This window comes from Siphateles boraxobius, unplaced genomic scaffold (assembly GCF_051911475.1).
Source record: "Siphateles boraxobius isolate OS27281-9 unplaced genomic scaffold, OSU_SipBor_1 9, whole genome shotgun sequence".
Lineage (NCBI taxonomy): Eukaryota > Metazoa > Chordata > Actinopteri > Cypriniformes > Leuciscidae > Siphateles > Siphateles boraxobius.
This window is the reverse complement of record NW_027509219.1, coordinates 22486182-22512524: the sequence shown is the minus strand read 5'-3', so window position 1 is coordinate 22512524 and position 26343 is coordinate 22486182. Positions and strand designations below refer to the sequence as shown.

The 26343-nt window shown below is 36.2% G+C and overlaps 2 protein-coding genes across 3 annotated transcripts; one reads left to right on the top strand and one right to left on the bottom strand.

The window, feature by feature from the left end:
- Window positions 1-189: 189 nt before the first annotated feature.
- On the top strand, window positions 190-19044 carry srpk1a (SRSF protein kinase 1a). 2 transcript variants are annotated; one of them, XM_077223516.1, is made up of 16 exons: window positions 190-273; window positions 974-1028; window positions 1897-2030; window positions 3353-3461; window positions 3554-3641; window positions 3970-4057; window positions 4322-4428; window positions 5837-6002; window positions 6254-6279; window positions 10025-10247; window positions 10408-10755; window positions 10982-11082; window positions 12341-12448; window positions 12573-12642; window positions 16871-16963; window positions 17878-19044. In XM_077223516.1, exons 1-16 carry the CDS (start codon window positions 198-200, stop codon window positions 18060-18062), a joined length of 1977 nt encoding a protein of 658 aa, XP_077079631.1. In that variant the 5' UTR covers window positions 190-197; the 3' UTR covers window positions 18063-19044. The 2 variants fall into 2 exon arrangements, with proteins under 2 accessions (XP_077079631.1, XP_077079632.1); XM_077223517.1 differs by lacking the exon at window positions 16871-16963 and adding an exon at window positions 16266-16358.
- A 3968-nt stretch (window positions 19045-23012) lies between these two features.
- Window positions 23013-24069, bottom strand: lhfpl5b (LHFPL tetraspan subfamily member 5b). Its single transcript, XM_077223515.1, has 2 exons — window positions 23652-24069; window positions 23013-23260 (listed from the first exon to the last, which is right to left on the bottom strand). Exons 1-2 carry the CDS (start codon window positions 24067-24069, stop codon window positions 23013-23015), a joined length of 666 nt encoding a protein of 221 aa, XP_077079630.1.
- Between the last annotated feature and the right edge of the window lie 2274 nt (window positions 24070-26343).

Genomic DNA, 26343 nt, shown 5'->3' with positions numbered 1-26343 from the left:
CAAATTACTCATTTTTACTATGTCTACCATGATACCTTTGTCCCATGGATTTACCTGTGTTGTGTTTTGTTTTTGTGATCGGTCATCTTTTGGTTAAAATGCCCATGTTTTCGTTACGTTTTTAATTGGGCAAACACACATTTAAAAATAAATAAATAATACATAACAGTACGGACTGTGAACGCGCAGGAATCAAGATGCGCGTATCCGGGGTGCGCGCATGCGCATGGCCACCCAAGCCGCCAACTGAAGGGGCCAACATGGAGAGAAAAGGTAATCTCTTCCTTCACTTTCTCTGAATAATATTTGCCTTATTTTGAGCTTTAACGTTTATGCATGAGGCAAGGCGACCAACTTACAATCTGACTCAAATTAGTAGTGCAATATTAAAACATAAATGCGCATTTTGTCCGTTTTTTGGACGCATGGGTTGGTGTCTTTAGCGTTAGCATTTAGCCGCTCAGTCTGCAACTGAAGTGAGCTGAATTTTTTTTCATCACGCATCAGAGGCATGTTTTATGGTTGGTTTGTATCGCCTTCTCTTAAGCGATTTGACTTTTCTATGGTTTTAGATAGACGTTACGCGTATGAGTAGGCGCGTGCGCGTATCAGCTGGATGAGAGTTGAAAGCTGTTTTTTTTTGCTGTCGTGGAAACTTCAGGAATCAATTTTCTTCAGCCTTCAGTTTTGCATCTCTGTTTCTGCTGTTATTAAAACTGATAAAACATTCACGTTATTAAAGATCCACGTCTTGTGACTATTTAAAGTTCAGTTCCTGTCACAATGTAAACACCCACCCAGCTGTGTATTGTTATGTGCATTGCATAAGTTCAACATTAGCGGTCTGTGTGTCTCCTGTATTATTGTCAGGCTATGTGTTGGCTATCATTGAGCTTACTGAGTTTAAGTGATTTTTATAAATGGTTTCATTGTAATCTAATTTTTTCTTATGTCATCTCATTTGTCACACCAGTTCTGGCACTTCAGGCGAGGAAGAAAAGGGCCAAAGCCAAGAAGTCGACCAAGAAGTGAGTTTTGTGCTCCCCCTCATAGACTCATAGTGTAGAATGAGTCGTCCTGAGTTTGCTGACTTTGCTCTGATTATTTAGTCTTAATTGTTGAACCGTGTTCAAATGACAATAACGCTTAACATTTTGGTAGAATGAAGTCATCTTTTTGGCATGCGCAGTATCAAGTTGCACTTTCTTTCACTTACTTTTTTGTAATGATGTAAGACACAGGTGTTATTCTTGCATAGGTTTAACCAAACATGGATAGAAGCAGTCAGTGAAATGCTTCCTAACACTGGCAGACTTTTTTACTAATATTGCATCAACATTATTTGTAACAAAAGACCTTATTCAGTAGAAAACAAAACACTGACTGTGTGCTCATGGTGCCTCTTGGATTTAGATTCAGATGACTGATCTTGGTGCTTTTCATGAAGTTTAAAAATAAGAATGTTTTTATCAAGGCAGGTTTTTTTATATAATGTTTCTTGCAATACAGTGTTTCAAAGCAGCTTTACAATTATAAACAGAAAAACCAACACCATCACAAAATTGTTTAATCAGGTTTTAGTTATAATTACAATTTCTGTTTCACCAATAAAGCAGCTCTACAGAAGATTATATATTTGCATTATTCAGGTGACTTCAGTTCAATAAATATAGGTGTTATGTAGGTCCTTTTGATTGTAATGTATCAGAAATGTAAATCACATGCTGAAACGATTGTCTGAACATTTATACCATGTGAAATCAGCATCAAAGAGTCTATAATGTAAGAGGACAGCACTCTAAGAGTCTATAATGTAAGAGTACCGCCCTATATAGACTGTACTGTAATGTGTGTCTATGTCCATTGACCTAAATAAAATGTACTATCATCCCTCAGGCCAGCACATCCTCCACGCGGGGCATCACAACAGCAGCAGCCTCCTACAGAGACCCAGATCCAACCTGAGCCCGACGAGGAAATCCTAGGCTCTGATGATGAAGAGCAAGAAGATCCCAATGACTATTGCAAAGGTGGGAGACATGGATTTCTACATCCCATTTTGACAGCAGAAGTTACAGCTCGATGGTTACTGATGAGACTCTCTGAAATTACAGCGCAGTCCCAGAAATTAAAAATAGATAAGCGGCAGTTCCTTGTTTCACAGTTTTTGTTTTTTTCTGTTGTATCTGTTGGCAAAACTTTCTTCCTAGAAGTGCAACACATAACTACTGTAAACTGCTAAAGAAATGCACTGTAAATACAGGAATGTCATTATTCCTGTAGGCTATATCTCTGTTTATACCCCCATGGCGGAATGTTTCTGTTATCTATATTTCTATATCTGTGATATCTATTTTTTTGTATTTAATACAAAACGGATGTTATTATTTTTCACTTTATTATTTTATAATTTTTAGCTTTATCAATTATCTACTTATTTTAAAATGTCAATAGTCTGGTCAGGTTCTAGTTTCTATTTTTGGTCTAAGCATGCTGTAATTGGATTGCTCATAATCAATCCTTAACAAAATGACAATCAAAGCAGCTCTGAAGCGGCCTACCCACTACTGGTTGCCTATAAATATTTATAAATTACATTCACAGATGTTATTCCATGCGGTAGACACTGAATCAGTTTTCTTGCAGCTAAAAACAACCATTTTTAAGTGAAAAGACAATGGAATCAGTACATAAAATCCTTAATATAAGAGATGAACGAGAAACAGTAAGTGCTCTTTTCCATCACGACAAATTCTCTGCATTGCAAGCGCCAGTCTATCTGTGTTCACAAAGCCATTCTGTCTCAGAGTCAGCATAGCGAGTACCTCCGTATCTACACAGAGACATATCATAAATATAGGAAAGTTGCTGACCGCCAAAATAACTTCTCCATCTTGCCGCCGACAATCTCCACTACAGGATGTAGTGGCGGATCACATGCGCTAGACTGATTTCACTCCTATTAGTTGTCGCTCCTGAAAGTCACTCTTCATTTGCTTGAAGTTATCGAGAAATATCTCAATTTTGTTGCATCGCTGGACATACCTACATCCTGTCGCCAACGGTCACTAGCTGCGTTTCCATTACCCTTGAAATTGCGCAAAATGAAATTGCGAATTGAAAATACGCCCAATGGGCACACGTTGATGGTGGTTTTTCAGGCAGTTTGAAAAAGGAATATTTAGCAAAACTGCTATTGAAATGTGGCTACTGTGTCGCTGGAAATCTCAAGCTTTCCGTTAAAACAAACGGGATCATGTCGTTTTGACGCTGGTAGTGTGAATGCTGCTTAAAGGACAATCGATGAGCTTTCTGAATACCAGCTGATGGATTACTTTTCTTCTTTGGTTAGGAGGCTATCACCATGTGAAAATTGGGGACCTATTCAATGGTAAATACCATGTGATCCGGAAACTGGGATGGGGACATTTCTCCACTGTGTGGCTGGCCTGGGACATCCAGTAAGAGCTTTGTCATTTCGAAGCACATAAGACATATTCTAATGTGCTGAAATCGCATATGCATAATACTATTTTTCTTTTTCCTTCCTCAGAGGGAAGAGGTTTGTTGCAATGAAGGTGGTAAAGAGTGCAGAGCATTACACTGAAACAGCTCTGGATGAAATAAAGCTACTCAGATCTGTAAGTATCCCGATAATCCACTGAAATGACTTAAATAATCAAGAAAATAAAAAAGAACGAAACAATGAAGATTAAAAACATATAGCCTGAAATTTTTTTTTGCTTTTAGTCTAGGAAAGCATATTTAGATGTATTATTAAACCATCTATCTATCTATCTATCTATCTATCTATCTATCTATCTATCTATCTATCTATCTATCTATCTATCTATCTATCTATCTATCTATCTATCTATCTATCTATCTATCTATCTATCTATCTATCTATTCTATACATCTACTCTATCTATTCTATACATCTACTCTATATATATTTATTGTTTTTAGGTCAGAAATACAGACCCTGATGATCCAAACAGAGAGATGGTTGTACAGCTACTGGATGACTTCAAGATCTCAGGGGTCAATGGGACTCGTATCCTTGAATATGAAGAATGTTGTGCGTGTGTGTAAGAGAGAGAGAAATGGGCCAAGAAGTCTTCAAACAGGTGTCTCATGCTATTTTAAGATAGCCCAAATTCTTTTACAAGGGCACTTGTGAATGCTGACTTTGAAACAGTTAGCAATTATACTAAGAGAAGCTGTTCTGAGATCCTTTTGTTTCAGTTAGAACTTTTAAATTTATTCCTACCAACAAGGTTCTGTTACAAAAGCTTTAGACCTTTACTTGACTTTTCAGATGTCTGCATGGTGTTCGAAGTTCTAGGGCACCACTTGCTTAAATGGATTATCAAGTCCAACTATCAAGGCCTACCTCTGCCTTGTGTCAAGAGCATCATTCGACAGGTAACACAGCATACTATCACACAGTCAGATCAGTGTTCAGATAGTTACGGTCTGACTAATTAGCTGCTGTCCTGGATTTAGTAGATCAGGTACAGACAGGGTTTGAAATTAACTTTTTCACTCACCAGCCAATTTGGATACTAAATTAAATTACCGAGCCATTCAGAACTTCTTCTCCAAAACAAAAATATCGGAAATAAACCACAATTCCACTGGTCACTGCTTAGATTTAAATCTATTTATTATTAAATCGGATTCTGATTCATTGTATTGGTTTCAGCTTTATGACAGTCAATCTGTCATATTAAGATGTTTGTGGATACCATTCAGATAAAATAAAATGGAAATAAAAACAAAATTGTTCTCTCTTTGTGGGACTCTTTACACATTGTTTTGCTTATGTTTGAGGCTCCTTTTAGTGGAAGGGCTCTGATAGCCATGTCATGCAAAGTGATAGAACATAATTTATGAATCATAACCCGCCAAATTGGCTAGTGTGTGTTGATGTGCGTTACCCACCACAGTGGATTCTCACCCGCATTTGGCTGTTTGACGGGTGTTAATTTCAAACTCTGGTTACAGATTAATTATTACTATTTACGCAGCTTTTGGGTTTTGGTCATATTAAAAGTTAATAATAATTTACTAATGAAAATGTTTAGTTTCTCTTTTTGTATGAAGTAAGGGATAATGTACACGGATAATGTACACTACTGTTCAAACGTTTGTGGTCAGTAAGATTTTAAGAAATGAATTATTTTATTCATCAAGGATGCATTAAATTGATCAAAGTGGCATTAAAAATAGTTTATAATATTACGAAAGATTACAATTTTTGAATAAATGCTGTTCTTTTAAACTTGCTGAGTTTAAAGAATCCTGAAGAATAAATTTAAAAAATTTGCCACAAAAATATTAAGCAGCAAAACTGTTTTCAACATTGATAATAATAATAATAAATGTTTCGTGAGCACAAAAAAAGGCATATTAGAATGATTTCTGAAGGACCATGTGACACTGAAGACTGGAGTAATGGCTGTTGAAAATTCAGTTTTGCCATCACATAAATAAATCAATTTATTTAATATATTGAACATAGAAAACAGTTATTTTAAATGGTAATAACATTTCACAGTGTTATTGTTTTTACTGTATTAAAACAACCAGCCTTGAGAGCATAAGAGACTTCTTTCAAAAACTTACTGACCCCAAACGTTTAAATTGTAGTGTTCCTCAATAAAAATCAGAACCAATCAGTATCATTTGTTATAGAGAGCTGATAATAACCAATAACAAAAAAAATATTTTTATATTTATCAGTGCTAGATTCCTTCATTTTTGGGATTAAAATTGTTGTGTTTCTCAAGTATCTTTGTTTGTTAGTCTCTGTATTTTTGAAATCTCTCAGGTTCTTAAAGGTCTGGATTATCTGCACACCAAGTGTCAAATCATCCACACAGACATAAAGCCAGAGAACATTCTCATGAGTGTGGATGAGGTATATATCAGGCGGTTGGCTGCAGAGGCCACTGAGTGGCAGAAAGCAGGCGCTCCCCCTCCATCTGGGTCAGCAGGTACGGCACCTGCTCTCTGACACCCACACACACAGTGAATCACACTTATTACACGGCTACAGTCCATTTCAGATTATTACGTGTCAACGTTTCCCCGCTAGATTTTTGTTTAGGTAGATCACTTACTCTCTTTATCACAACTTGTTGGTTTACTTTCTTACCCTCCGGCATACTGCTCTTAAAATGACAATTGGCTTGCTTTGTAAACTGTCATTGTGTTACAATGTTTTGTGTTTGTCTTTGTCTTCCAGTGAGCACTGCACCAGCACCTAAACAGGTATGGTATCCTTCTTTTGCATTTCACGCTATGCATTTCATTTCAGAGAGTGAAAAGTTTTTGTTTTTTTAAAGTAATTTTAAAGGTCCCCTATTATGCCCCTTTTCACAAGATGTAAAATAAGTCTCTGATGTCCCCAGAGTGTGTATGTGAAGTTTTAGCTCAAAATACCCAACAGATCATTTTTTACAGCATGTTTAAATTGTCATTTTTTGGTGCTCAGAAAAACGCGCCGTTTTAGTGTGTGCCCTTTAAATGCAAATGAGCACGGCACAGGAGGCGGAGCTTCAAGAGCTCGCGCTCAGTCTCATGACAATTTCATCTCAAAGAATGATGATAATAATATCAGAAACTCTCAGTTACGTGGTCATTTCGACCCGGAGTCGGACAATAATGCCTACAGAGTCAGAGTGCTGTATAGAGATGGAACGGGTATAGTTTTGTAGTTTAATTACGGTTATAAAGTGTTTGTCATCTGCATGTATCCACTATTAATAGCCTACAAGTCTGCTGTTTCGGACCAGGTCCGAATGATGATCAAACATATACTGATGAGTTTAATAAAGTTTATTGTACATAACACAAAATATGAAGCGTCAGTTTTACTTTAGAAACTCAGCGTAAGAGCAGAGTAAACAGTAAGATATGAGAAGTGCGCAAGTACATAAACGAATTTCGGTAGAGTTGAGGGAGCATTTTCTTTAAAAACAAAATAATTCCACCTCGACTTCAGCGGCTGCCTCAGATTTCGGGAGTAAATAGAGAGAGCTATGGTGATTAATACATCCAGCCACACAACACCAACAACTCTGGGAGACATTCTCGTCAGTGCAGCAGCTGTGAACTCGATCAGGGCGGGTCTATGTTAGAACGGCAGTGTCTGTCAACACTCGTGGGCGGGGCCTGTACTTAGTGACGTCACTAAAACAGCATTCTGAAAACAGGTAGTTGGGAGACACTGCTGATGATTTATGGGGATTAATAAAAAAGGAGTGAGTGGATTTTTATCACTATTGGGTGGTTATGTACACACACTGCCAACACACATTTATGTCCAAACAGCACGCAAAAGTCAATTTTGCATAATATGGGACCTTTAACATTTCCCAAAGAGAACCAATCCAGTCAGTTTCACTCTTTCTGTAGTTCCCTGAAGTTGATTTGCAAAGGCAAAAAAGACATTTAAAAAGCTACAAAAGATTTATATTTGTAATAAATGCTGTTCCTCAAAAAATCCACAAAAAATATTAATCGCCACAACATTGGTGATAATAAAAAGAAATGTTTCTTTAGCACAGTCATCGTATTCCAATGATTTCTTAAGGAACATGTGACACTGGAGTAATTATGCTGAACATTCAGCTTTGCAATCACAGGATTTATTAAATTTTGTTTTTTGATAGAGAAAAAATATAAATTGCATTTTATTATTACTTTCAAAAACACTTCACATTCATGTCAAATACTGGCAAATAAAGCAAAATGTTTACAAACAGTTTAAACACTATAAACATAGCTATAGGCTATTTTAGTTCCCCTCTCTCCACAACAAATCTTTTAAATTGAACTGTATTCAGAACAGAACAACTTACGAATAATAACCTACCTCTTATTCAGCACAAATCCAAATGTTTCCATTTTTACAATGTATTTGGATGCTAAACTATTATGTTATTATGTAAACAGTATGGCTGGGTAAAAAAGATAGATTTCTCGATTTTAATTGATTCTCATCTTTACGAACCGATATCGGTTCTTAAATCCCAAGAATCGATTAGTCATCCTGTTTTCAGTTGATGAATTAACGGAACATTGTAGGGCGCATGCCATCCAATAAACGCAATACTCTTTGTGCTGTGTTACTATTGATATGAAACAAAATCTCAGATCTCAAATTACGTCCATTTTCTTACGAAATTCAAAAACATAACCGTTTTGGCGCTGTGGCGCGAGATCGCTCTGGCGCAGCTCAAGAGAAGCAGCTGCGCGGAGCCCACATGAACGTCTCTTCCGCCTTAATAATACCAGTTACAGAGTGAAATAAACAAGAACGAGCATCTGAAAGTGTGTTAAGAGATAGAGTACAACTTATCGATACTTTATTGTCACATTGAATCGCTCAATCAGTGTTTCGACCGTGGAAAGACGTCAGTGAAACCGCTTGTATACAATGTCATGTAACGTCACATTTACTTCAGAAAAACCATATCCAGTGACCGGCATGAACTCGTTAGTAAGCTAGAAAAATTAACTCTATAGAGGAGCATTTTGCTAAATACATGCACCATATTACATATTCATTATAATTTATGTTCTTCAATATTTAATGCATGTTTGAATAAATCTGGCAAGTTTTTTTATGACAGCCACCATTTAAATGTTTATATTTCATATAACTTTATCATTAGAAAAATAAATAAAAGTGTAATTTAAGTGTTTGTATACAAATCAGTAAATCTTTACCTTCAATATTAGGCTATAGTAGGCTAATGAAACAATTTTAATGATACAACTGACTCCCAGTTTACAGCATAGGTTAAGAGATTTGTTTTCCTTGAGAAAATTTGCCATGTATTTTACCTGATATCCAAAATAATCAATATTGAATCAAATCGAATCGGAATCGAAATCGAATCAAATTGCAAGCTTGTGAATCGAAATCGAATCGAATTGTGAAATTTGTGTCAATACCCAGCCCTAGTAAACAGCGTTTTTTACTTCCCTCGCGTGAGTCGCGTCCAATATCAACGTAAAACAACATGCTTCACATGCGCAAATATTGTGCTTGGCATAACACCTAAGTGGTGCGGTGGTCACACCGAACTGTACAGATTGTACTGTGGACTATTTAAATTGAACAGTGTGACTTTTTATATGTTTGGTTGACTATTTTATTTTGATAATGAACAGGGTGTGATGTCAAGTAATGCTAGAGCTGATATGTTGTGTGTGTGTGTGTGCGTGAGGCGTCTGCGTGATTACTTGAATTGTTTCCTTATACTTCCTAACAGTGGAAACATCTCCGTCATTTATAGTCATACAGATACGAGTAAGACATGATTTGAAACTGTAAAGTAATAAATTACTTTCTTTCTGTAAACTCACAATAAAAACAAAACCTTGTGCTTTTGTAAAATAAAGAAAATAAACAGAATGCCACTTTTGCTGTATCGGTTTCATTTCAGTGGAAACTTGTTTCTGGAGGTCATCACAAAAATGAACCGAAACAAGCATGTACTACTTGTCGCACAGTTTTTTCTTCCATTTTGTAAATCTGTTAAGTTAAATATTTTTCACATATTTGTCCCTTATATATATATGATTTTATTCTGTTTTTCTCTGTTCACAAGCGTTGCAGGTGTGTTATGTGATGATGAATCCTCATGTTCTGTTGTGTATGCTGCTTTTTACGCATGTAAAACTAAACCCCTGAAATTTTGTTATTTTTAATGGATTCTTATCCATTCTAATTTAATTCTAATTTAACATAATATTGTCAGTTAGCAGTTAATGAGAAGTTAACAAGCTTCTGCTGTCGGTTAGGAAAAAAAACATCCCTAGTTGACAGAGAACGTTTATATTAAGCGTTGTGAGTCCGCTGAACCTAAGCAATACCAGGTTGGGTTTGCATGGGTTTTGTCAACTCTAAACCTACTCTGAAATTTCATGCAACAGGCCACTGGAGTGTTTCAGTTAAGGTGCTTTTGCTTTTTAGCATTAACATGATAACCCACCTTTTCCTCAGGCACCTAAAATGTCGAAAAACAAGAAAAAGAAGCTAAAGAAGAAGCAGAAGCGTCAAGCGGAGCTCCTGGAGAAGTGCATTATGGACTTAGAGGAGATGGAGATTGGGCCTGAAGGCAGAGAGGAGGATGGGGAGGAGGATGACCCAGAATCCCCCAAATCCCCCTCCTACGCCCCACTCCGACAGGCATCACTGCAGGATATTGCTACTGAGAACACAATAAGTTAGTTTCTATTTGTATGAACAATTCTGTTATATTTATTATAGTTGTTAAATAGTTAAAGGCTATAATATCCTTTTTGTGACTTTTGATTAAAAGTACAAATCAGCTGCCATTAGCACATTTCAATTATGTTTCTATTTCTCTGCATCTCTCATAATAGTGGAGACCAGAGAGAGACTAACATCAGATGCGTCACTTGAGCTCAACTGTAACGGCTGCATGCACTCCAGTCAAAGGCAACCTGAGGAGGACGATCAAAGTGACCAGCAACATGGCCAACTTCTACAGGAGGACCACCATAATGCAAACACAGGCCCAGAGGACACAGTTCAAAGCATGTATGAGTACTGTAATGGGGCAGAGTCCCCGGAACTGGACCAGGCCAGCTATAGTAACGGCACCTCAGGACGAGAGCTGCTGGAGGAGGCAGAGCTTCCATCCGGGGAGCAAGATCAGCAAAAGACTAGAACCAGAGCCAGGGAACAGAGCAAGGATAAGCTAAAGAATGGTCAGTGTGTTTTCTAGTATTTTAGTGAGGATTTTCAAAGAATATATTATTTTTTTCTACTTTAGATGTCCCTCCTTACATGCTGTCAACTTTTTCTATTAAAGGGATAGTTCACACAAAAAATTTAAATGGCCATTATTTACATGCCCTCATGTCATTCCCAACCCAAAATGCTATAGTCAGGATAACACGAAGTGAGTATTTTTGGCTCTTTCTTCTCTTCCAGATAAGTTGTCACCTGGAAGCCTATTGGTCAATCCACTGGATCCACTCAACTCTGACCAGATCAAGGTCAAGATTGCTGACCTTGGCAACGCCTGCTGGGTGGTAAGGCTCTTTAATAATCAGATGAAATCAATATTGTAGTAATCTATGTATAAAAATGAAGATGTACACCATATAATATAGAAATATAAAATCTCCAATTATGAAATGTACGCTACCATTTGGTGTCAGTACAGGGTTGGTTTTTAAAGCAATTATTACTTTTATTCAGTAAGGGTGTGTTAAATTGATCAGAAAACGACAGTAAAAATATTTATGATTTCTATATTAAGCAGCACAACTATTTTCAACATGGATAATAATATTTCTTGAACACCAAATCAGCATATTAAAATGATTTCTGAAAGATCATGTGACACTGAAGATTGGAGTAATGGCTGATAAAAAAATAAGCTTAGCCATCACAGGAATAAATTACATTTTAAAAACATTTATTTTAAATTGTAATAATATTTACAATATTACTGTTTTTACTGCATTATCGAATAAATGAAGCCTTGGTGAGCATATGAGACTTCTTTCGAAAACATCTTACCAACCTTAACATTTTGGACGGTAGAGTACGTTTATTTTGGTCTTGGTCTCAAGACCATTTTTTGAAGGTCTTGTCTTTGTCTCTGCCGCATTTGTACTGGGTCTGGTCTTGGTCACAAACTAAGAGGACTCTTGATTTTATCTCAAGACCAGTCTAAACCACAAATGCAGGAATAACTCATTTCTAATTTGATATATTTTATTACTGTTAGTCAGAAATCAACAAGGGATTGTGTCAAAATGTCACTAAAATTAATTAAAATGCCCACAAAAATCAAGATATGATTGCAAAAAAAAATCATTATTTTTAGATTATAAGATATGATATAATTAAACAAGCAATATCACAAGAGCAATAGAGCTGTTTTCACAAATATGAGCGTGATTGCATGTCTGATATTGATTTTATTAAAATGTTCAGTGAACAAGTTTTTTTTAAAGCACTAATCTCAACATTATTTATGCAGTTGTATTTGTACCAATTCAGATGCAGCTTCTTTAATACCTCTGCAGTGCAAAAAATTATTTTGCTGTAGGAGATTTAATTAGATTAACAGCTCTGTATAGTGTCTTATTATTCTAATATTAGTTATTTATTAAATATAAGATATTTCTTAGGCAGTAAATGGATCTTTTAGATTATTTAAGCAGTGCTGGTCTGGTCTTGGTCTTGACTCTGTCTTGTCTTGGTCTCAACACACTACGGTCTTGGTCTCGGTTTAGGTGTTCTTTACTACAACACTAGTGTGAACCTTTCTTCCTTCAGCACAAGCACTTTACTGAAGACATTCAGACCCGGCAGTACCGCTCCCTGGAGGTGCTGCTAGGATCCGGGTACAGCACACCTGCTGACGTATGGAGCACAGCCTGCATGGTGAGAAACTGCACATGGTCTTTCATCAGTCATACATCCACAGATACTCTGGTGAGCAAAGGTAAACCAAATTGACAACAATTTAGTCTTTCATGTTGGATTGTTTTTTTAAATCTCTTTTCAGGCATTTGAATTGGCCACTGGCGATTATTTGTTTGAGCCTCACTCTGGTGAAGATTACTCCAGAGATGAAGGTAATGCATTGCTTCTTTACATTCACGATTTTCTGTCTGAAATATTATCCAAAATGATTAATTAAATTAAATGACTTAAAATACATTTATTGAGGAAAATGGTACAGTAATAAAAATGTATCTCTATTAAATACCTGTGCATGCCTACAATAAGACACCTGCCTAATGATTTCAGTTTTGATATAACTGGCAATATACTGTCTGAAAGTCATATCAATTTCTCGTTATGTAATGGAATTAAAATACAGAATTATTGATTTTGTTGTTTTCTTCTTTGCTGAGATGTATTGTCATAACAGTGCTTTAAGGGCTGTAATCCTGTGGTTATTTCCCTACTAACAGTCAGAGCCTGCTGTTAAAATGCATGAAAATGGCCTCTTCTTTAAACTTCCTCTTTATATTGACTTCCTCCTCCTCCACTTTTCACCCACTACTTCTGCCTCTGTTATTGACCCATGTTTCTTTGTTCCTCCTGATCTTCTATTCTTAGTTCATTCTCTTACTAAACTAAGACCGAAAGATACATATTTTGCATGCTTTAGAAATTGATTGAGTGTGGGAATAATTTGTGCACTTTAAACCTAATTTATTACCATTATCAGTAAAGCTTAGTCAGTTGTTTCTAGGGCATTCTGACATTTGTCATCTAATTGTGTTTGCACTGGGCTGTTTAAACACACCTTGTCAGTTATGTTAGTCATGATCAGAATTTGCATGTATTGAGCCACAATATGTTTCCTGCTTTAAGGTTAATACATGCAAGTAACGAGATACTCTACTTATTCTCATCAACTGATATTTCAGTTTGATTGCAAAAATGAGTTATTTAATGGGCTACAGCATTTGATAGTTAATTGTGTATTGTGTTATTTGATAGTTAACTGTATTTGTTCATCTGCAAGGTACTTAGCAGAATCTGGTCAGACAAGAAGTCAAACTGGAGAGGCAGCCAGATACAAGAAAACATGCTGTGTTCTTAATTTCTTACTCTTGTGGTAGCCCATGTTGCACTTGAATCTGCTGATGTAATTTTCCTAAATGTGAAGTGTGCAGAATTAGATCACACTTTGAACTACTTCTTGCTCCTTCCTAAATCGCCTCTCTATTTCTGATTGGCTTAGAGAACATTGCCTGTAGTTATCTGTGTGTCTCATGGTTATTCCAGTAACCGTTCCATCCCTTGCTCATTGTTGTTCTGTTTATGTACAACTGGAGGAGAGACACTTAAGGTGATGATAAACAGGGCAACTTTTTGAGCAATGTTGCTGGGCAATGTTGCCGTCAACGGGCAACCAGATGAGACACAGGGCCCACGACCGATCTAAATTATCCAGATAGAAATGTATAGCCCATTTTCAGTGGGAAAGTGCCCAAGCAACAATCGCAAAAAGTTGCCCTGTGTATCATCACCTTTAGTTGGACTTCTGTGGTAGAGCTGGGCAATCCAAATTTATTTTCAAATATGAAATAAGATAATTAAGATAAAGCAATTACTATGCCACATTCGGTTTCCCAATAATGCTCTCGTTTTGTTGTGTTATAAATCAATGTGTCCCTTTCCCCATTTATTTAATTTGTTTTTCATTTGAGTTGTTTAAAGTTAAAGGAAGTCCACTGTTAAAAAGAAAAGTTTAACAAAAAGATTTTTAATAAATGCATGTTTGGAAAGTCAATTAAAGGGGCCCTATTATGCTATTTTAAAGTTTCCTAATGTTGTTTTGGAGTCTCCTACAACAGGTTTACATCCATCAAAGGTCAAATAACTGTTTAATTTCCTCATAATATACATTTGCACATCACTACATTTTCAATGATTCTCAAACGACTCGTCAGATGAATCAATCTCTCTAAATCCCTCCTTTCCGCGAGCTACTCTGCTCTGATTGGCCAGACAGCTCAGTCGGTTGTGATTGGTTTACTGCGTACAGCGCGCGTGTCGAAAACAAAAAAGCCCATTGCCATGTCAGCTCTGCTTGTCTTGAGGCTTCCTACACTGTAAACTAATCACAGTAGCGAACAATGACGTCGATTTTACCAATCCTAGCGCGTCCGATGATGAAACACTAGAAGAATTAGTTATTCAACAAATTCAAAAGTCATAGGTAAAATAAAGGGAACACGGCAAAAGTTTAGGATTATACTGCTGTGGAATCATGGTAAAAATGAATTTTAACGACCGACTCTTCACATTATTGCCCTTCGGCAGTGTAAAAAAACTGGCTTTACCTTCACATTGTAGAGCACAGCGTCTTCTGGTCATGATACTATCCAGCATCCACAGGAATCAGCTGCTGTGTTTGAGGTTCAAGTTTTCCCTCGTCTCTGCGTGCCCAATATGCTAATGTTTCGTCTTGACATCACAACGAAACGGCTTATGACTCGTTTGAAAAACGATTAATTTCATTGACTCAGAGTTGACTCTTACTTTTGAAAGACAATAACTTTAGTGTGTGACAATAAGTTACACACTACATGAAAGATGTTTTCAAAAATCCATAATAGGGGCCGTTTAAATAATCATGACCTGAGTATTTACCAAAATAATCACATGATTATCGAGCAGCCCTTCGTTGTGGCTATAACTGTCTCTTCACAGCACATCAGTTAATATGGCCATATCTCCAAGTTTTTTTTTTAATGAAAATGTAAAGTTTTCAGAGCTTTTATAAATTTATATTTATATTATTATATATTTATATTTTCTTTTAGATGAGTAGTCTCGCATTGGATTTATATATTGTCCAACTCCATATATATATATATATATATATATATATATATATATATATATATATATATATATATATATATGTCTATGTATGTACATAGTTTTTCTAATAAGTTATATATTTATTGTGCATACATATTTATTGTGCATACATAAACATTTAGATTAACCTGATGAGCATTTATCGAGAATTTAATGAGCCATTATCTTGTAATAATAATAACAATAATTAAAAACAATAATAATAATATTTAAATATAACCTTAAGCAAATATCAATTGATATCAATCCATACTCTATAACGTTGTGATGCTGAAACTTTTGCTTTTTGTTTTTAGTGTTTTATATTTTATTTAGACAAAATAGTGTAGAATTGTTGTTATTATTAACCATTTATCTATATTTATTTAGCTTAACATGTAAATAATTATTGGCTTAGCGGCATTGACCTGAATTATAATATTTAAAATTCCCTTTAGGAAGAGTGTGTCTGAAGTTTAGTGTTCATAATTCTGATGGCATTTTGGCTGTAAATATTTTTGCATTAAGTATTTCAGGGAGCCGTGTAACAAATATTTCTCTTCTAGTTGGAGACACTTATGTTAGACACCCTGTTTAGCTTGTAATCTGTCATTCTGACCCACTGTCATTTGCCTTGAGTTTGCCCTTTTTCTTTTTTTGGATCCTGTGTATGTTCTTTCTGCTTGTCCCCATTCCATGTTCATGTTCTCTCTCTCTCTCTCTCTCTCTCTCTCTCTCTCTCTCTCTCTCTCTCTCTCCCTCTCTCTCTCTCTACCTCTCTCTCTCTCTACCTCTCTCTCTCTCTCTCTCTCTCCCTCTCTCTACCTCTCTCTCTACCTCTCTCTCTCTCTCTCTACCTCTCTCTCTCTCTCAGACCACCTTGCTCTGATTATTGAGCTTTTGGGGCATATCCCCCGTCACTATGCTCTGAGCGGGAAATTTTCACAGGAGTATTTCAGCCGGAAAGGTACGCCTGTCAGTCAGGTAAAGCCCTGCCCTGAGGGAGAGGTTTGAAGGGAAGAGAGGAGATTTCAGCAGCTTCATTGACAGCACAGCCTTGTGTCACACCTAGTTTTCTGAAGGTTTGGCTAAAAATCTTCCTCAGCACATGCCCAGTAGTTCTCAAAGAGGCTCTTCTTAGAAGTGGGCCCTCAGCACAACAGACAAATTGTTGTAGCTTCAAAGCCACAGAAGTGTGGCATGACTTCGCTTGAAGCTTTACCAGAGGCAGCCGAAGCTCAAAAACAGACGAGCCCAATTCTTCTTACAATCTTTAATCTGGAAGTTCTTCAGTGTGTGACCGCTATCTTTGCTGTCAGGACATGGCTGCGTCTCCTTGCCTTCCCTCTCGGTTTCCTTCTCTCAGGATGGGTGAATGACTGTATTAACACTGTCTGATCAAGTTGTCCATTGTTTCGTCCTCCCCTGCACCTCACCACCCCTCTCCCTGCTCGACACACTGTGTGTGTGTGATGGTAGACCACATTGCTTTGATCATTGAACTGCTGGGGGCCGTCCCACGCAAACTTGTATTGACCGGAAAATATTCCAAGGAGTTTTTCGGCAAGAAAGGTAACACGGTCATTATGAATAACTTTTATATCTAGTCATGATGCTTTCACTTCAGATTATTAAGTTGCATTGCAAACTGAAATGTGTATGTAATGTACGCTACTGTTCAAAGGTTTGGGGTCAGTAAATTTTATATATATATATATATATATATATATCATTTATTATTATTATTAATAAAAAAATGTCTCCAATGCTCACCAAGGCTGCATTTTATTTTATTAAAATTCAGTAAAATCAGGAATATTATGAAATATTACAATTTAAAAGAAATTATTTATATATATATTTTTTTAAATTTAAGTTATTTATTATTCTTGTGAATTTTCAGCATTCATTCCATGTTACATGATCCTCCAGAAATCATTCTAATATGCTGATTTGTTGCTCAAGACATTTAAAAAAAAATTTTTTTATCAATACTGAAAACGTATATTATATTCCATTTTTTGGAAACCATTATACATTTCTTGATTTTTGGATGAATATCAAGAGAACATAAATTAAATTTAAATTTAAAATGGCCCTTCCTGAATAAAAAATATTTAAAAATCTTAGTGTCCCCAGACTTTTCAACAGTAGTGTATCTGTTTCTAAACAAAGCTTCATGAATTAATTTAATCGAAGTTTGAATTTAATGCACATCCCTGTTTTTTGTGGTGTTTTCATCGGTGCACAATATTCCAAAAAAAAGGTCTTTGCAATGAAAATGTGTTAACTTAATATATTTTCACTTTGAAGTGCATCACATTATTTTATTTATTTATTTATTGATTTTATGGGGCTTTATAGGGCAACATGTTTATTAATGGTAAACGTTACAAGACATAAAAAAAACATAAATTTGAAAAAATATAAAGGGGTAAACTGCATGTAATGGGAAACTTGGAATCTTAATTGTGTGCTTTCTGTAGGTGACCTGAAGCACATCACTAAACTGAAGCCGTGGGGTTTGCTGGAGGTTCTGATGGATAAATACGAGTGGTCTCGTGAGGAGGCCGAGACCTTCGCTGATTTCCTGCTTCCTATGCTGGAGCTCCTGCCAGAGAAGAGAGCCACTGCTGCCGACTGTCTGCGACACGCTTGGCTTGCCCTCTAGTGGCCTCTTCACCTCACTGCACATACTCCAGGCACTCTCCCTAAACTCAAGAGACTGCAACAGATCACTTTCCAGTTTATAGAGCGTATCGGCCTACTTATTTTTCTTCGGTTAATCTGAGTGATTTCTTTTGCTGGGTTCGCCAGAGGAATAGTAAACCTGTCTGTTTTTGTTCTAGTAATTTTTTTCCTACTCTTTCAGACTTAAGATATTTTGTGTGAGGGTCACACCTGCTGTGATCTTTCTACCTTGCCTTTTATCTTGGCAAAGGATGAAATGTAGACCTAGGAAATGCCTGTTTAGGAACCTGGGGAATTTTCATTTTTAAGTTATAAAATATTAAGATAAGGGTCTTGTTTTTTTGCCGTGCTTACCTGAGATGCAGTCCACTCCTCCAGAGTGCTGACAGCTCGGACTGCAGTGCGAGGCACAAGAGATCATTTTGTTACTTGTAGTAAAAAAAGAAAAAGTGGTTTCTGGAAAGGGAATTATTTGGTTTACCTTTTTGACTGTAGAGTATAAATTAAGATGTTCTGTCCTGCGTCAAGACTCTCCACACTTCTGTGTTTCTCTCTCAACTATACAAGTGTCTTTTGTGTGTGTATATTAGTTGAGTAGGTTTTGATCTCGTCTGTCTCAGATTAGATTTTTAAAAGCTGAAGTCTTCTCACTCATGGTCAATACATTGTGTACAAGAAGCTTCCACACAAAGTGAGTAATTGTCAAAGGGCCTCCAAAAAATTATATATGTGGGTGGGAAAAAAGAAGAAACATTTATTGTCTGAGTGTGTGTTGTACGTGTTTATGTGTGCGCGCATGTGCATGCGTGTGTGTCTGTATATATGTGTACCAAAGAGTTTGCCTTGATCTGTATATTACAGCCATGTACAGTTTTTAAAAAGAAAATCCTACTATTGCATCTAAGCTAAGATTATTTAGCTGGATAGAAGTGTTTTAATAAAGCATTTGGAAGATGGGTGTACCTGTTTGTCTGTCTTGCTGTTCTCAAAAAATAATATGAAATGCTATAAAATGGAGGTTAAGTAAATGCTATAAAACGCCGGTTACCTTTCACTGTAATTGTCACCAACCTTTTGGGTGGATATTTGTGAAAAACAATAAAAAAAGAGGAAAAGGAAAAGAGTGCTGGAAAACAAATGCACGTACTTGATTTGATTTCATTTTAGAATTTGTAGTAAATTATATAAACCAGGAATTTTCAATCTGGTATGCAGAGGGTTAAGGAAAATGGTACTTTTCAGACAATTTTACTTGTTAACCTTTTTATTCTGCTCTAAAGACTGAAAAAATAATATTTTGATTCTGATCGTATTTACTGCTATACCTAAAATGTGGCGATTTATTAAAAAGGTATACTGTAAAATCGTGGCGCTCTAGCATTTAATAAACAAATCTCTGTTTATGTCTATGACGAGTCACGCAGTTACTGTGCTACTCCGCACAGCCGTCCTCCCGCCAAGTTTAAAATAGTCCGAAAACCGAATAAAAACATTTCTAGGGTGCTTCTCAATATCCCTCCTCGCTCCTCCGTCCTCCATCCTATGACCCGGAAACCAACCAAGCACAGCCATCTTGAAGGACATCTCAATTCTCTAATTTCGCCGCGAGGAGTCGAGGATTGAGGAGTGAGGAGGCTTTCAGAGGAGTCATGAGCGAGGATACACAGGTGTATCCTATGCGGAAGTGTTTTATTGACTAAACGTGACGCACGTATACATTCGCCTCCCCCTTCACATCGGTCACAATAATTTGAATTTATACTTTACCCTTGCAGTTTATATAAACCACAAATCTAACATATTTCAACAGGGTATCTTGCTTTATTATTATTATTCATTATGAATTTCTTAAATAAACAAACTTCAAAACCAAAAGGGCAGATCCTTTGAGCGCTGCTGATGACGCTATGTGATGCTCGAGTGATCAAGTATTCCAATGTATTAAAAAAGCTTTCATTCGATTCCTCCGTCCTCATTTTCTTTCCTTGCGTCCTTCCCTCACAACCTACATGGGAGGAGCTGTATGGGATTAGATTTCGGTCACAATTCTGCGCGCGCAAGATCACATTTTGAGCTCGCAAAAGGGCATTTCGCACGCGCGTGAACTGAGTTTTGCGGAGAAATGTTCATCTCGCAGACAAGAAAATATTTCGAGCGAACGAAAATCAATTTTGCATTTAAAATAAGTATTTGGATGTGCGCAGACGTTCTCTTTCGCATGTGCAAAGTTTCACTTTCTTGCTCCTTTCATCTTTCACACCAGCCGTGCGCTCTCTAAGCGCAGACAGCTCGCTTGCTCAACACAACCCAGCTGCTAAATTCTGATTGGCTAGCTTGTCAACCAATCACAAGACTCGCTGCATCACCGACTGTGGAAGAGGAAAAATACATGGTGGAAGATATTTATGTTTAATGGCTTGATTTAAGTTCAAAGGTCTACCACTCGAAGACCACAGTTTATTTTTTAGCTTATTTTGAGCTATTTTTTTTAGCTTATTTTTAATCGAAATCAAATCGTACTATTACTGTACATAATGACATGTCCCAGTGTTTGCTGCCCCTCAAGTGGTAGTTCTTACTTCTTTCTGAACTGCAAGTTATGTAATTAACATTAGTGAAATATGAATCTGACCGAGCTGGGGTCTCAAATTTTACACATTTTCAGAAATGAAGATGGACAGACTTTTCCCCTTTTAATGAAATAAGTGTGTAAAAACGGTACATCACTCACATTAGAATAAAAAAGCAATCAAATAAACGTAGAAATGCAATGTAATAACGTTAAAATAATAATCAATCTACTTGATATCCTTGGAAGTATTTAAACAAAAACATTCACAGCAGAGATGTTCTGTAAAACAACTATCATACCAAAAAATATACTTTATTTTCTTATATACTATTTTAGGATAGATAGTGTGCACATTGGGATGCAGGCTTGTTACCCTCTCTGCAAAAAAATAAAAATCTAATTATGAGATTAATTATATAGAAGTCGTGTGAGTCACACACCCAAGATTTTCACTTACAGTTATATTTGCATATTTTTGCATTGTTACCCACATCTTTTTCTTTCTTTTTTTTTTTTGCAGTGAGAGGAACAAGCCTGCATACCAATGTGAACACTATCCATCCTAAAATAGTATATAAGAAAATACAGTAAAAAAAATTTAGTATGATAGTTGTTTTTACAGAACTTCTCTGTTGTGAATGTTTTTGTTTACTTGAACTTAAATTGAAGTTTTCAATCCATTAAACAAATTAAACATAAACATCTTCCACCATGTATTTTCCTCTTCCACAGGCGGTGATGCAGGGAGTCTTGTGATTGGTTTTCAAGCCAGCCAATCGGAAAGGAACAAGAAAGTGAAACTTTGGACATGCAAAAGAGAATGTCTGCGCACATCCAAACACTTATTTTAAATGCAAAATTAATTTTAGTTCGCTCAAAATATTTTCTTATCTTCGAGATGAAAATTTCTCCTCAAAACTCAGGTCACGCGCGTGCGAAATGCCCTTTTGCGCGCTCAAAATGTGATCTTGCGCACGCAGAATTGTGACCGAATTCTAACCCCATAGAGCTGGGGCGCTAGGAAAGGAAGCGAGGAAAGGAAACGAGGATGCACAAATAAGAAATGAGAGGCACCCCTGGTGCTGTGCACTTGCCGCGAGACTCCGCCCACACGCTGTTCTGATTAGCTGTGGGTTTTGATTGATTTTGACGCATGTCGCGTCGCGTCTAGTATGGACAGATGAATTATTTGTCGCTGGAATCTTATCGCATCGCGTCTGATTAGGACACGGTGTCTGTCACCTTATAACTAACTAGTTATAACTATCTTATAATAACTAAGATATTATTGTTGTAAATGTATAATGGCAAACGTCCCACCGATTCCACACGTTTGGCATTATACATTTACAACAATAATATCTTATTTTTAAGATAGTTATAACTAGTTAGTAATAAAGTTATATAGTCTACATTTAAAACAATAATATCTAAGTATAAAACTAAGGTAATGTTGACAAACTATATATTTTTAAAGCACAATCTATTTTTCATATTTGGTGTCATTTGTGATTGTCAATGACACAGGAACAGTAATTTATTACTTTACAACAAGGATATTTTTAGACTCATTAGTGTTTAGTTAGGCATGAAAAATAATGAAATATGGGGAGAAACCGCAGCAAGTTATTTGAGAAAAAAAGAGGTGCTCACCAATGGAGTGGAAAAGTTTTGTACTGCACCCAAACAAAATTTTTATTTTTGAGATATCAACCTAAAATTAGGAACATAACTTGTTCAGATTTATGGCTTTGATGTTCTTGCAGTTTTAAAGTAAACGTGTTTTGTAAAATATATATTTTATATAAAATAAAAATGATTCTATTTTTACATTTTCATAAACCTAAACTTCTATAACCTTTTTTTATTTTTATTTTTTTCTACAATTATATACAATATGTGTCTCCTTTAAAAACAGACCAAACTTAAGTCTGTGTCCCAAAGTTTTCAAGATTTATAACAGTTTAAAGTGGAAATGTCATTTTGTAGTCCATGTCTGACAGTTAAGGGGTTGAAAAAATTGCAAAGCTGCTTTAGAACAGTATTTATTATGAAAGGTGCTATGCATATAAATACATTCAAATTTAATTGAAACTGTTTCTTTTCAGGTTAATACGATTTTATGATTTTGTTTTGCTTTAGTACGAATGTCCCGTTGCATGTCCACTGCAGATCTCCTGTTGGGTTTAGGTTTTTACCTACAAACAAATGTAAACATCATCATTACTAAAATTGTGCATTTTGTATTGTATTTCTACAGATTGCATCCTAAATACAGTCGAGAATAAATATTTAGTAAATAATTCTAATTAATCTCAAAAATCAATTCCTAATTGATTAATCTTTCCTTCTCTTACCTCATCCGTTGTTTGCTCCCTCCACCTCGAAGTCGTCTGGCAGCAGTTTGTCTTGCCGGTTGCCCAGAGTGAAAGCAAGCAGTGCCAGTAACCCTGAGTCCAGGATGCTGATAATGCCTAGAATATAAGCCCAGCGAATGGTGCAGTTTCCCAGTGTGTACTTGTCCGTCCGCTCGCCACACATCCGCTTTACCTCCGGAGCATCCCAACCGTCCGGATAAATCAAACAACCCATCACCATCAGCACAGCTACAGAATCAAGTGCAAAGGTAAAAAAAACAAAAAAAAACTTCTCCCTATAAAGGCATACTTTTTATAGAAAAATTCAGTTCTGATTAATTAGGGTAGTCGCAACATTTCATTTTACGCTATAAAATGATGTAAGGGAATTGGTTAGGATTTGTATATATATATATACACACACCTTCAAGCAGGCGACAGAATTTTCATTTTTGGCTGAACTATCCCTTTAAGACGGTACACGCCATTGAATGACTTTGCATCTATCCCTCATAGGGAACATGGCGTCTACCCTAAATAAATCTATTAATAAACATTATTTCATCTTTTTAAATGCATTTTTAAAGCATTACTGTATTTATACTTATTAGCGAGTCCAACTGGAAAACTATTAGCCCACCTGAAGATGTTTGCATCCATGCACATATCTTGTACACACTTGCGGAGTTGCAGAAGAAGAAAAGTCCCAAGCACACGATGGTGCCTACGATAAGGAGCATTGAGATACCAACAAAAAACATAGCAGTCCTGAAAGCCCCAGAGGGGATCGAGGCAAAATCAAACACGCTTCCTTTACAGACCAATTCGGAGGTGATGGGGTTGCCAATACAGTAGTGAAAAAGCCCAAAGTATCCAGCCTGCGGGGTGTTAACACTGTCACCAATCCAATAGGGCTGAATGAAGACCACCACAGTAATGATGGCGAAGCATAAGGTGAAAACAGCCCACAGGACGCCGATAGCTCTGGCATTTCTCACATAATTGGTGTGGTAGATTTTGGCAGCCTCTTGGGCTGGTAGCATCTTCTCATTCGCCATTATTAGATCGATTTACGTTTTTCTAGTGACGGTAGATATCTGGAGATATTTTTTCAAGAAGAAAACCAGACTAGATGAGAATCTATTTCACGATCCAGTAGCACTGGCAGCTTCTATCATACTGTAGCCTATTAGTCCAAAGGCTGCTGAGAACAGTGTCAGAAACAATATTGTTGCCAACAAAGGTGTCAGTTTTTAAATTATTAATGGTAAATTAAGTCGAGGAATAAGGTGACGACAATAACCTGTTCTCTTGCTGTAATCAGATATGTTTGTTACTTCACAGTAAAAGAATAGCTATTTCTTGGCCCAACATGAACTCTTTATCTTTTGTAAAAAGCTGCACTCAACACACCTTGCCAAATCAACGCAACACAACTTTGTGTCTGCCAGATTGACAACTTTAGCATACTTAAACAAAGTTTTATTCAGATTTTTTTTTTAATGCCGAAATGATGTAGTCAGTTTGTTCAGTTTCTGTACGAGGAGTTCGTTGACACCAATTAAGCATCACGTTGAGCTCTCTTTTATTAATATCTTGTTGCTTGATGTCACTCCTGATCCTATAAGGGCCTTATTATCAATTATTTAACCATTAAAATACACTACATGGCCAAACGTTTGTGGACACCCCACATACTTAGGTTATAATACGGAAAGCGTGACGGACAGCAGGGAGAAAACCAAGCTAAATGAGGTTGTTGGTTTTTTTTTTAAGACTGAAAGTCTGCATTTACTAGATCAAAAAATATAGTAAATACATAAGTAACACTTTATTTTACAGTGTCCTTACATATGTTACATGTGCTTAGTAATAACAGTAGATTATGGATAATTACATGCAATTAATCCTCAACCAAAACCTAATGCTACCCTAACCCTATAGTAAGTACATGTTGTTAATTAATATTACTCAGTACTTAAATATATAATAACACTGTAACATTGAAACCTTAAAATTAAGTGCAACCTAGTAATATTGTGAAATATCATTTCAATTTAAAAGAACTGTTTTCTATTTGAATATATTTTAAAATGTAATTTATTCCTGTGATGTCAAAGCTGAATTTTCAGCATTATTACTCCAGTCTTCGGTGGATGATCCTTCAGAAATCACTCTAATATAATTTGGTGCTTAACAAACATTTCTTATTATTATCAATGTTGAAAACAGTTCGTTTTAATATTATTTCCAAGGTATATTTGATGTATATCATTCATCAAATATATCATTGTACTGTAGATGCCTTTACTGTCACTTTAGATCAATTTAATGTGTCCTTGCTGAATAATGTATTAATTTCTTTATTTTTTTAATTACTCACCACAATAACAGAGAGAGAGAGAGAGAGAGAGAGAGAGAGAGAGAGAGAGAGAGAGAGAGAGAGGGGGGTCATTGCTAATGAGGTTTTAGTAGTGATATAAATCAACAATAAACGAATCTCTGTCAGGAATTTGTTGCTCAGAAGGGAATTTGTCAGACAAGACAGTAAACTACAAAGACTGCACTCTGATGTTTGCATTCCTCTTGGGTGTGATGTGAAGCCTTTTCTTTGTAGGTCAAAAATTAAAAAAATATCAAAGGCGCTGTGAGCCTGGTATGTAAACACAACCCTTGAGCATTGCACAATGCTGCAATAACAATGCAACATCTGTTTAGCAGCAATATATTTAATAGTGCACAAAAAGATCTTAAGATTTACAGCTATAAAAGCTTTGAAGACCTTGTTATGCGGTAAGCTTTTGCCTGAATAATGCAATATATATATATATGTATATATATATATATATATATATAATGCCCAAGCCACATTTTACAGCATCCTTCCTTGACAGATTTCTTCTATTTCAGGCCTCTGTAAAGTATGCATTTCTGTCTGTTATTGCGCAGTGATGATATTTTTCAAATATAGTTCCTGCATTTCATCAAAAAAAAAACACAGGCCTGCATGGCTAAAACAAGCCACATGCCCTTTCTGCCCCATGGGTGTCCACCAGAACGCTTCTGTTGCCTCTCTGCTACTGTGAATGATTTTCATTCTCATTGGAAATATATGTTTAATTCAGTGTGTAACTTGCTTTTTGAAATGTTCAAGCAATTTCTGAGTGAAATTTGTTTCAAAGTAAATCCTACACCAAATGTCCTTCATCATAGCTTTTAGGCTTTCACATTCTAATACACAATCGTACCTCAAATATGATAAAATTGGTAACAAGTTGCTATGTGCGACTACAACGGCTGTATGATGTAGTCTTTATATAACAAATTATTAG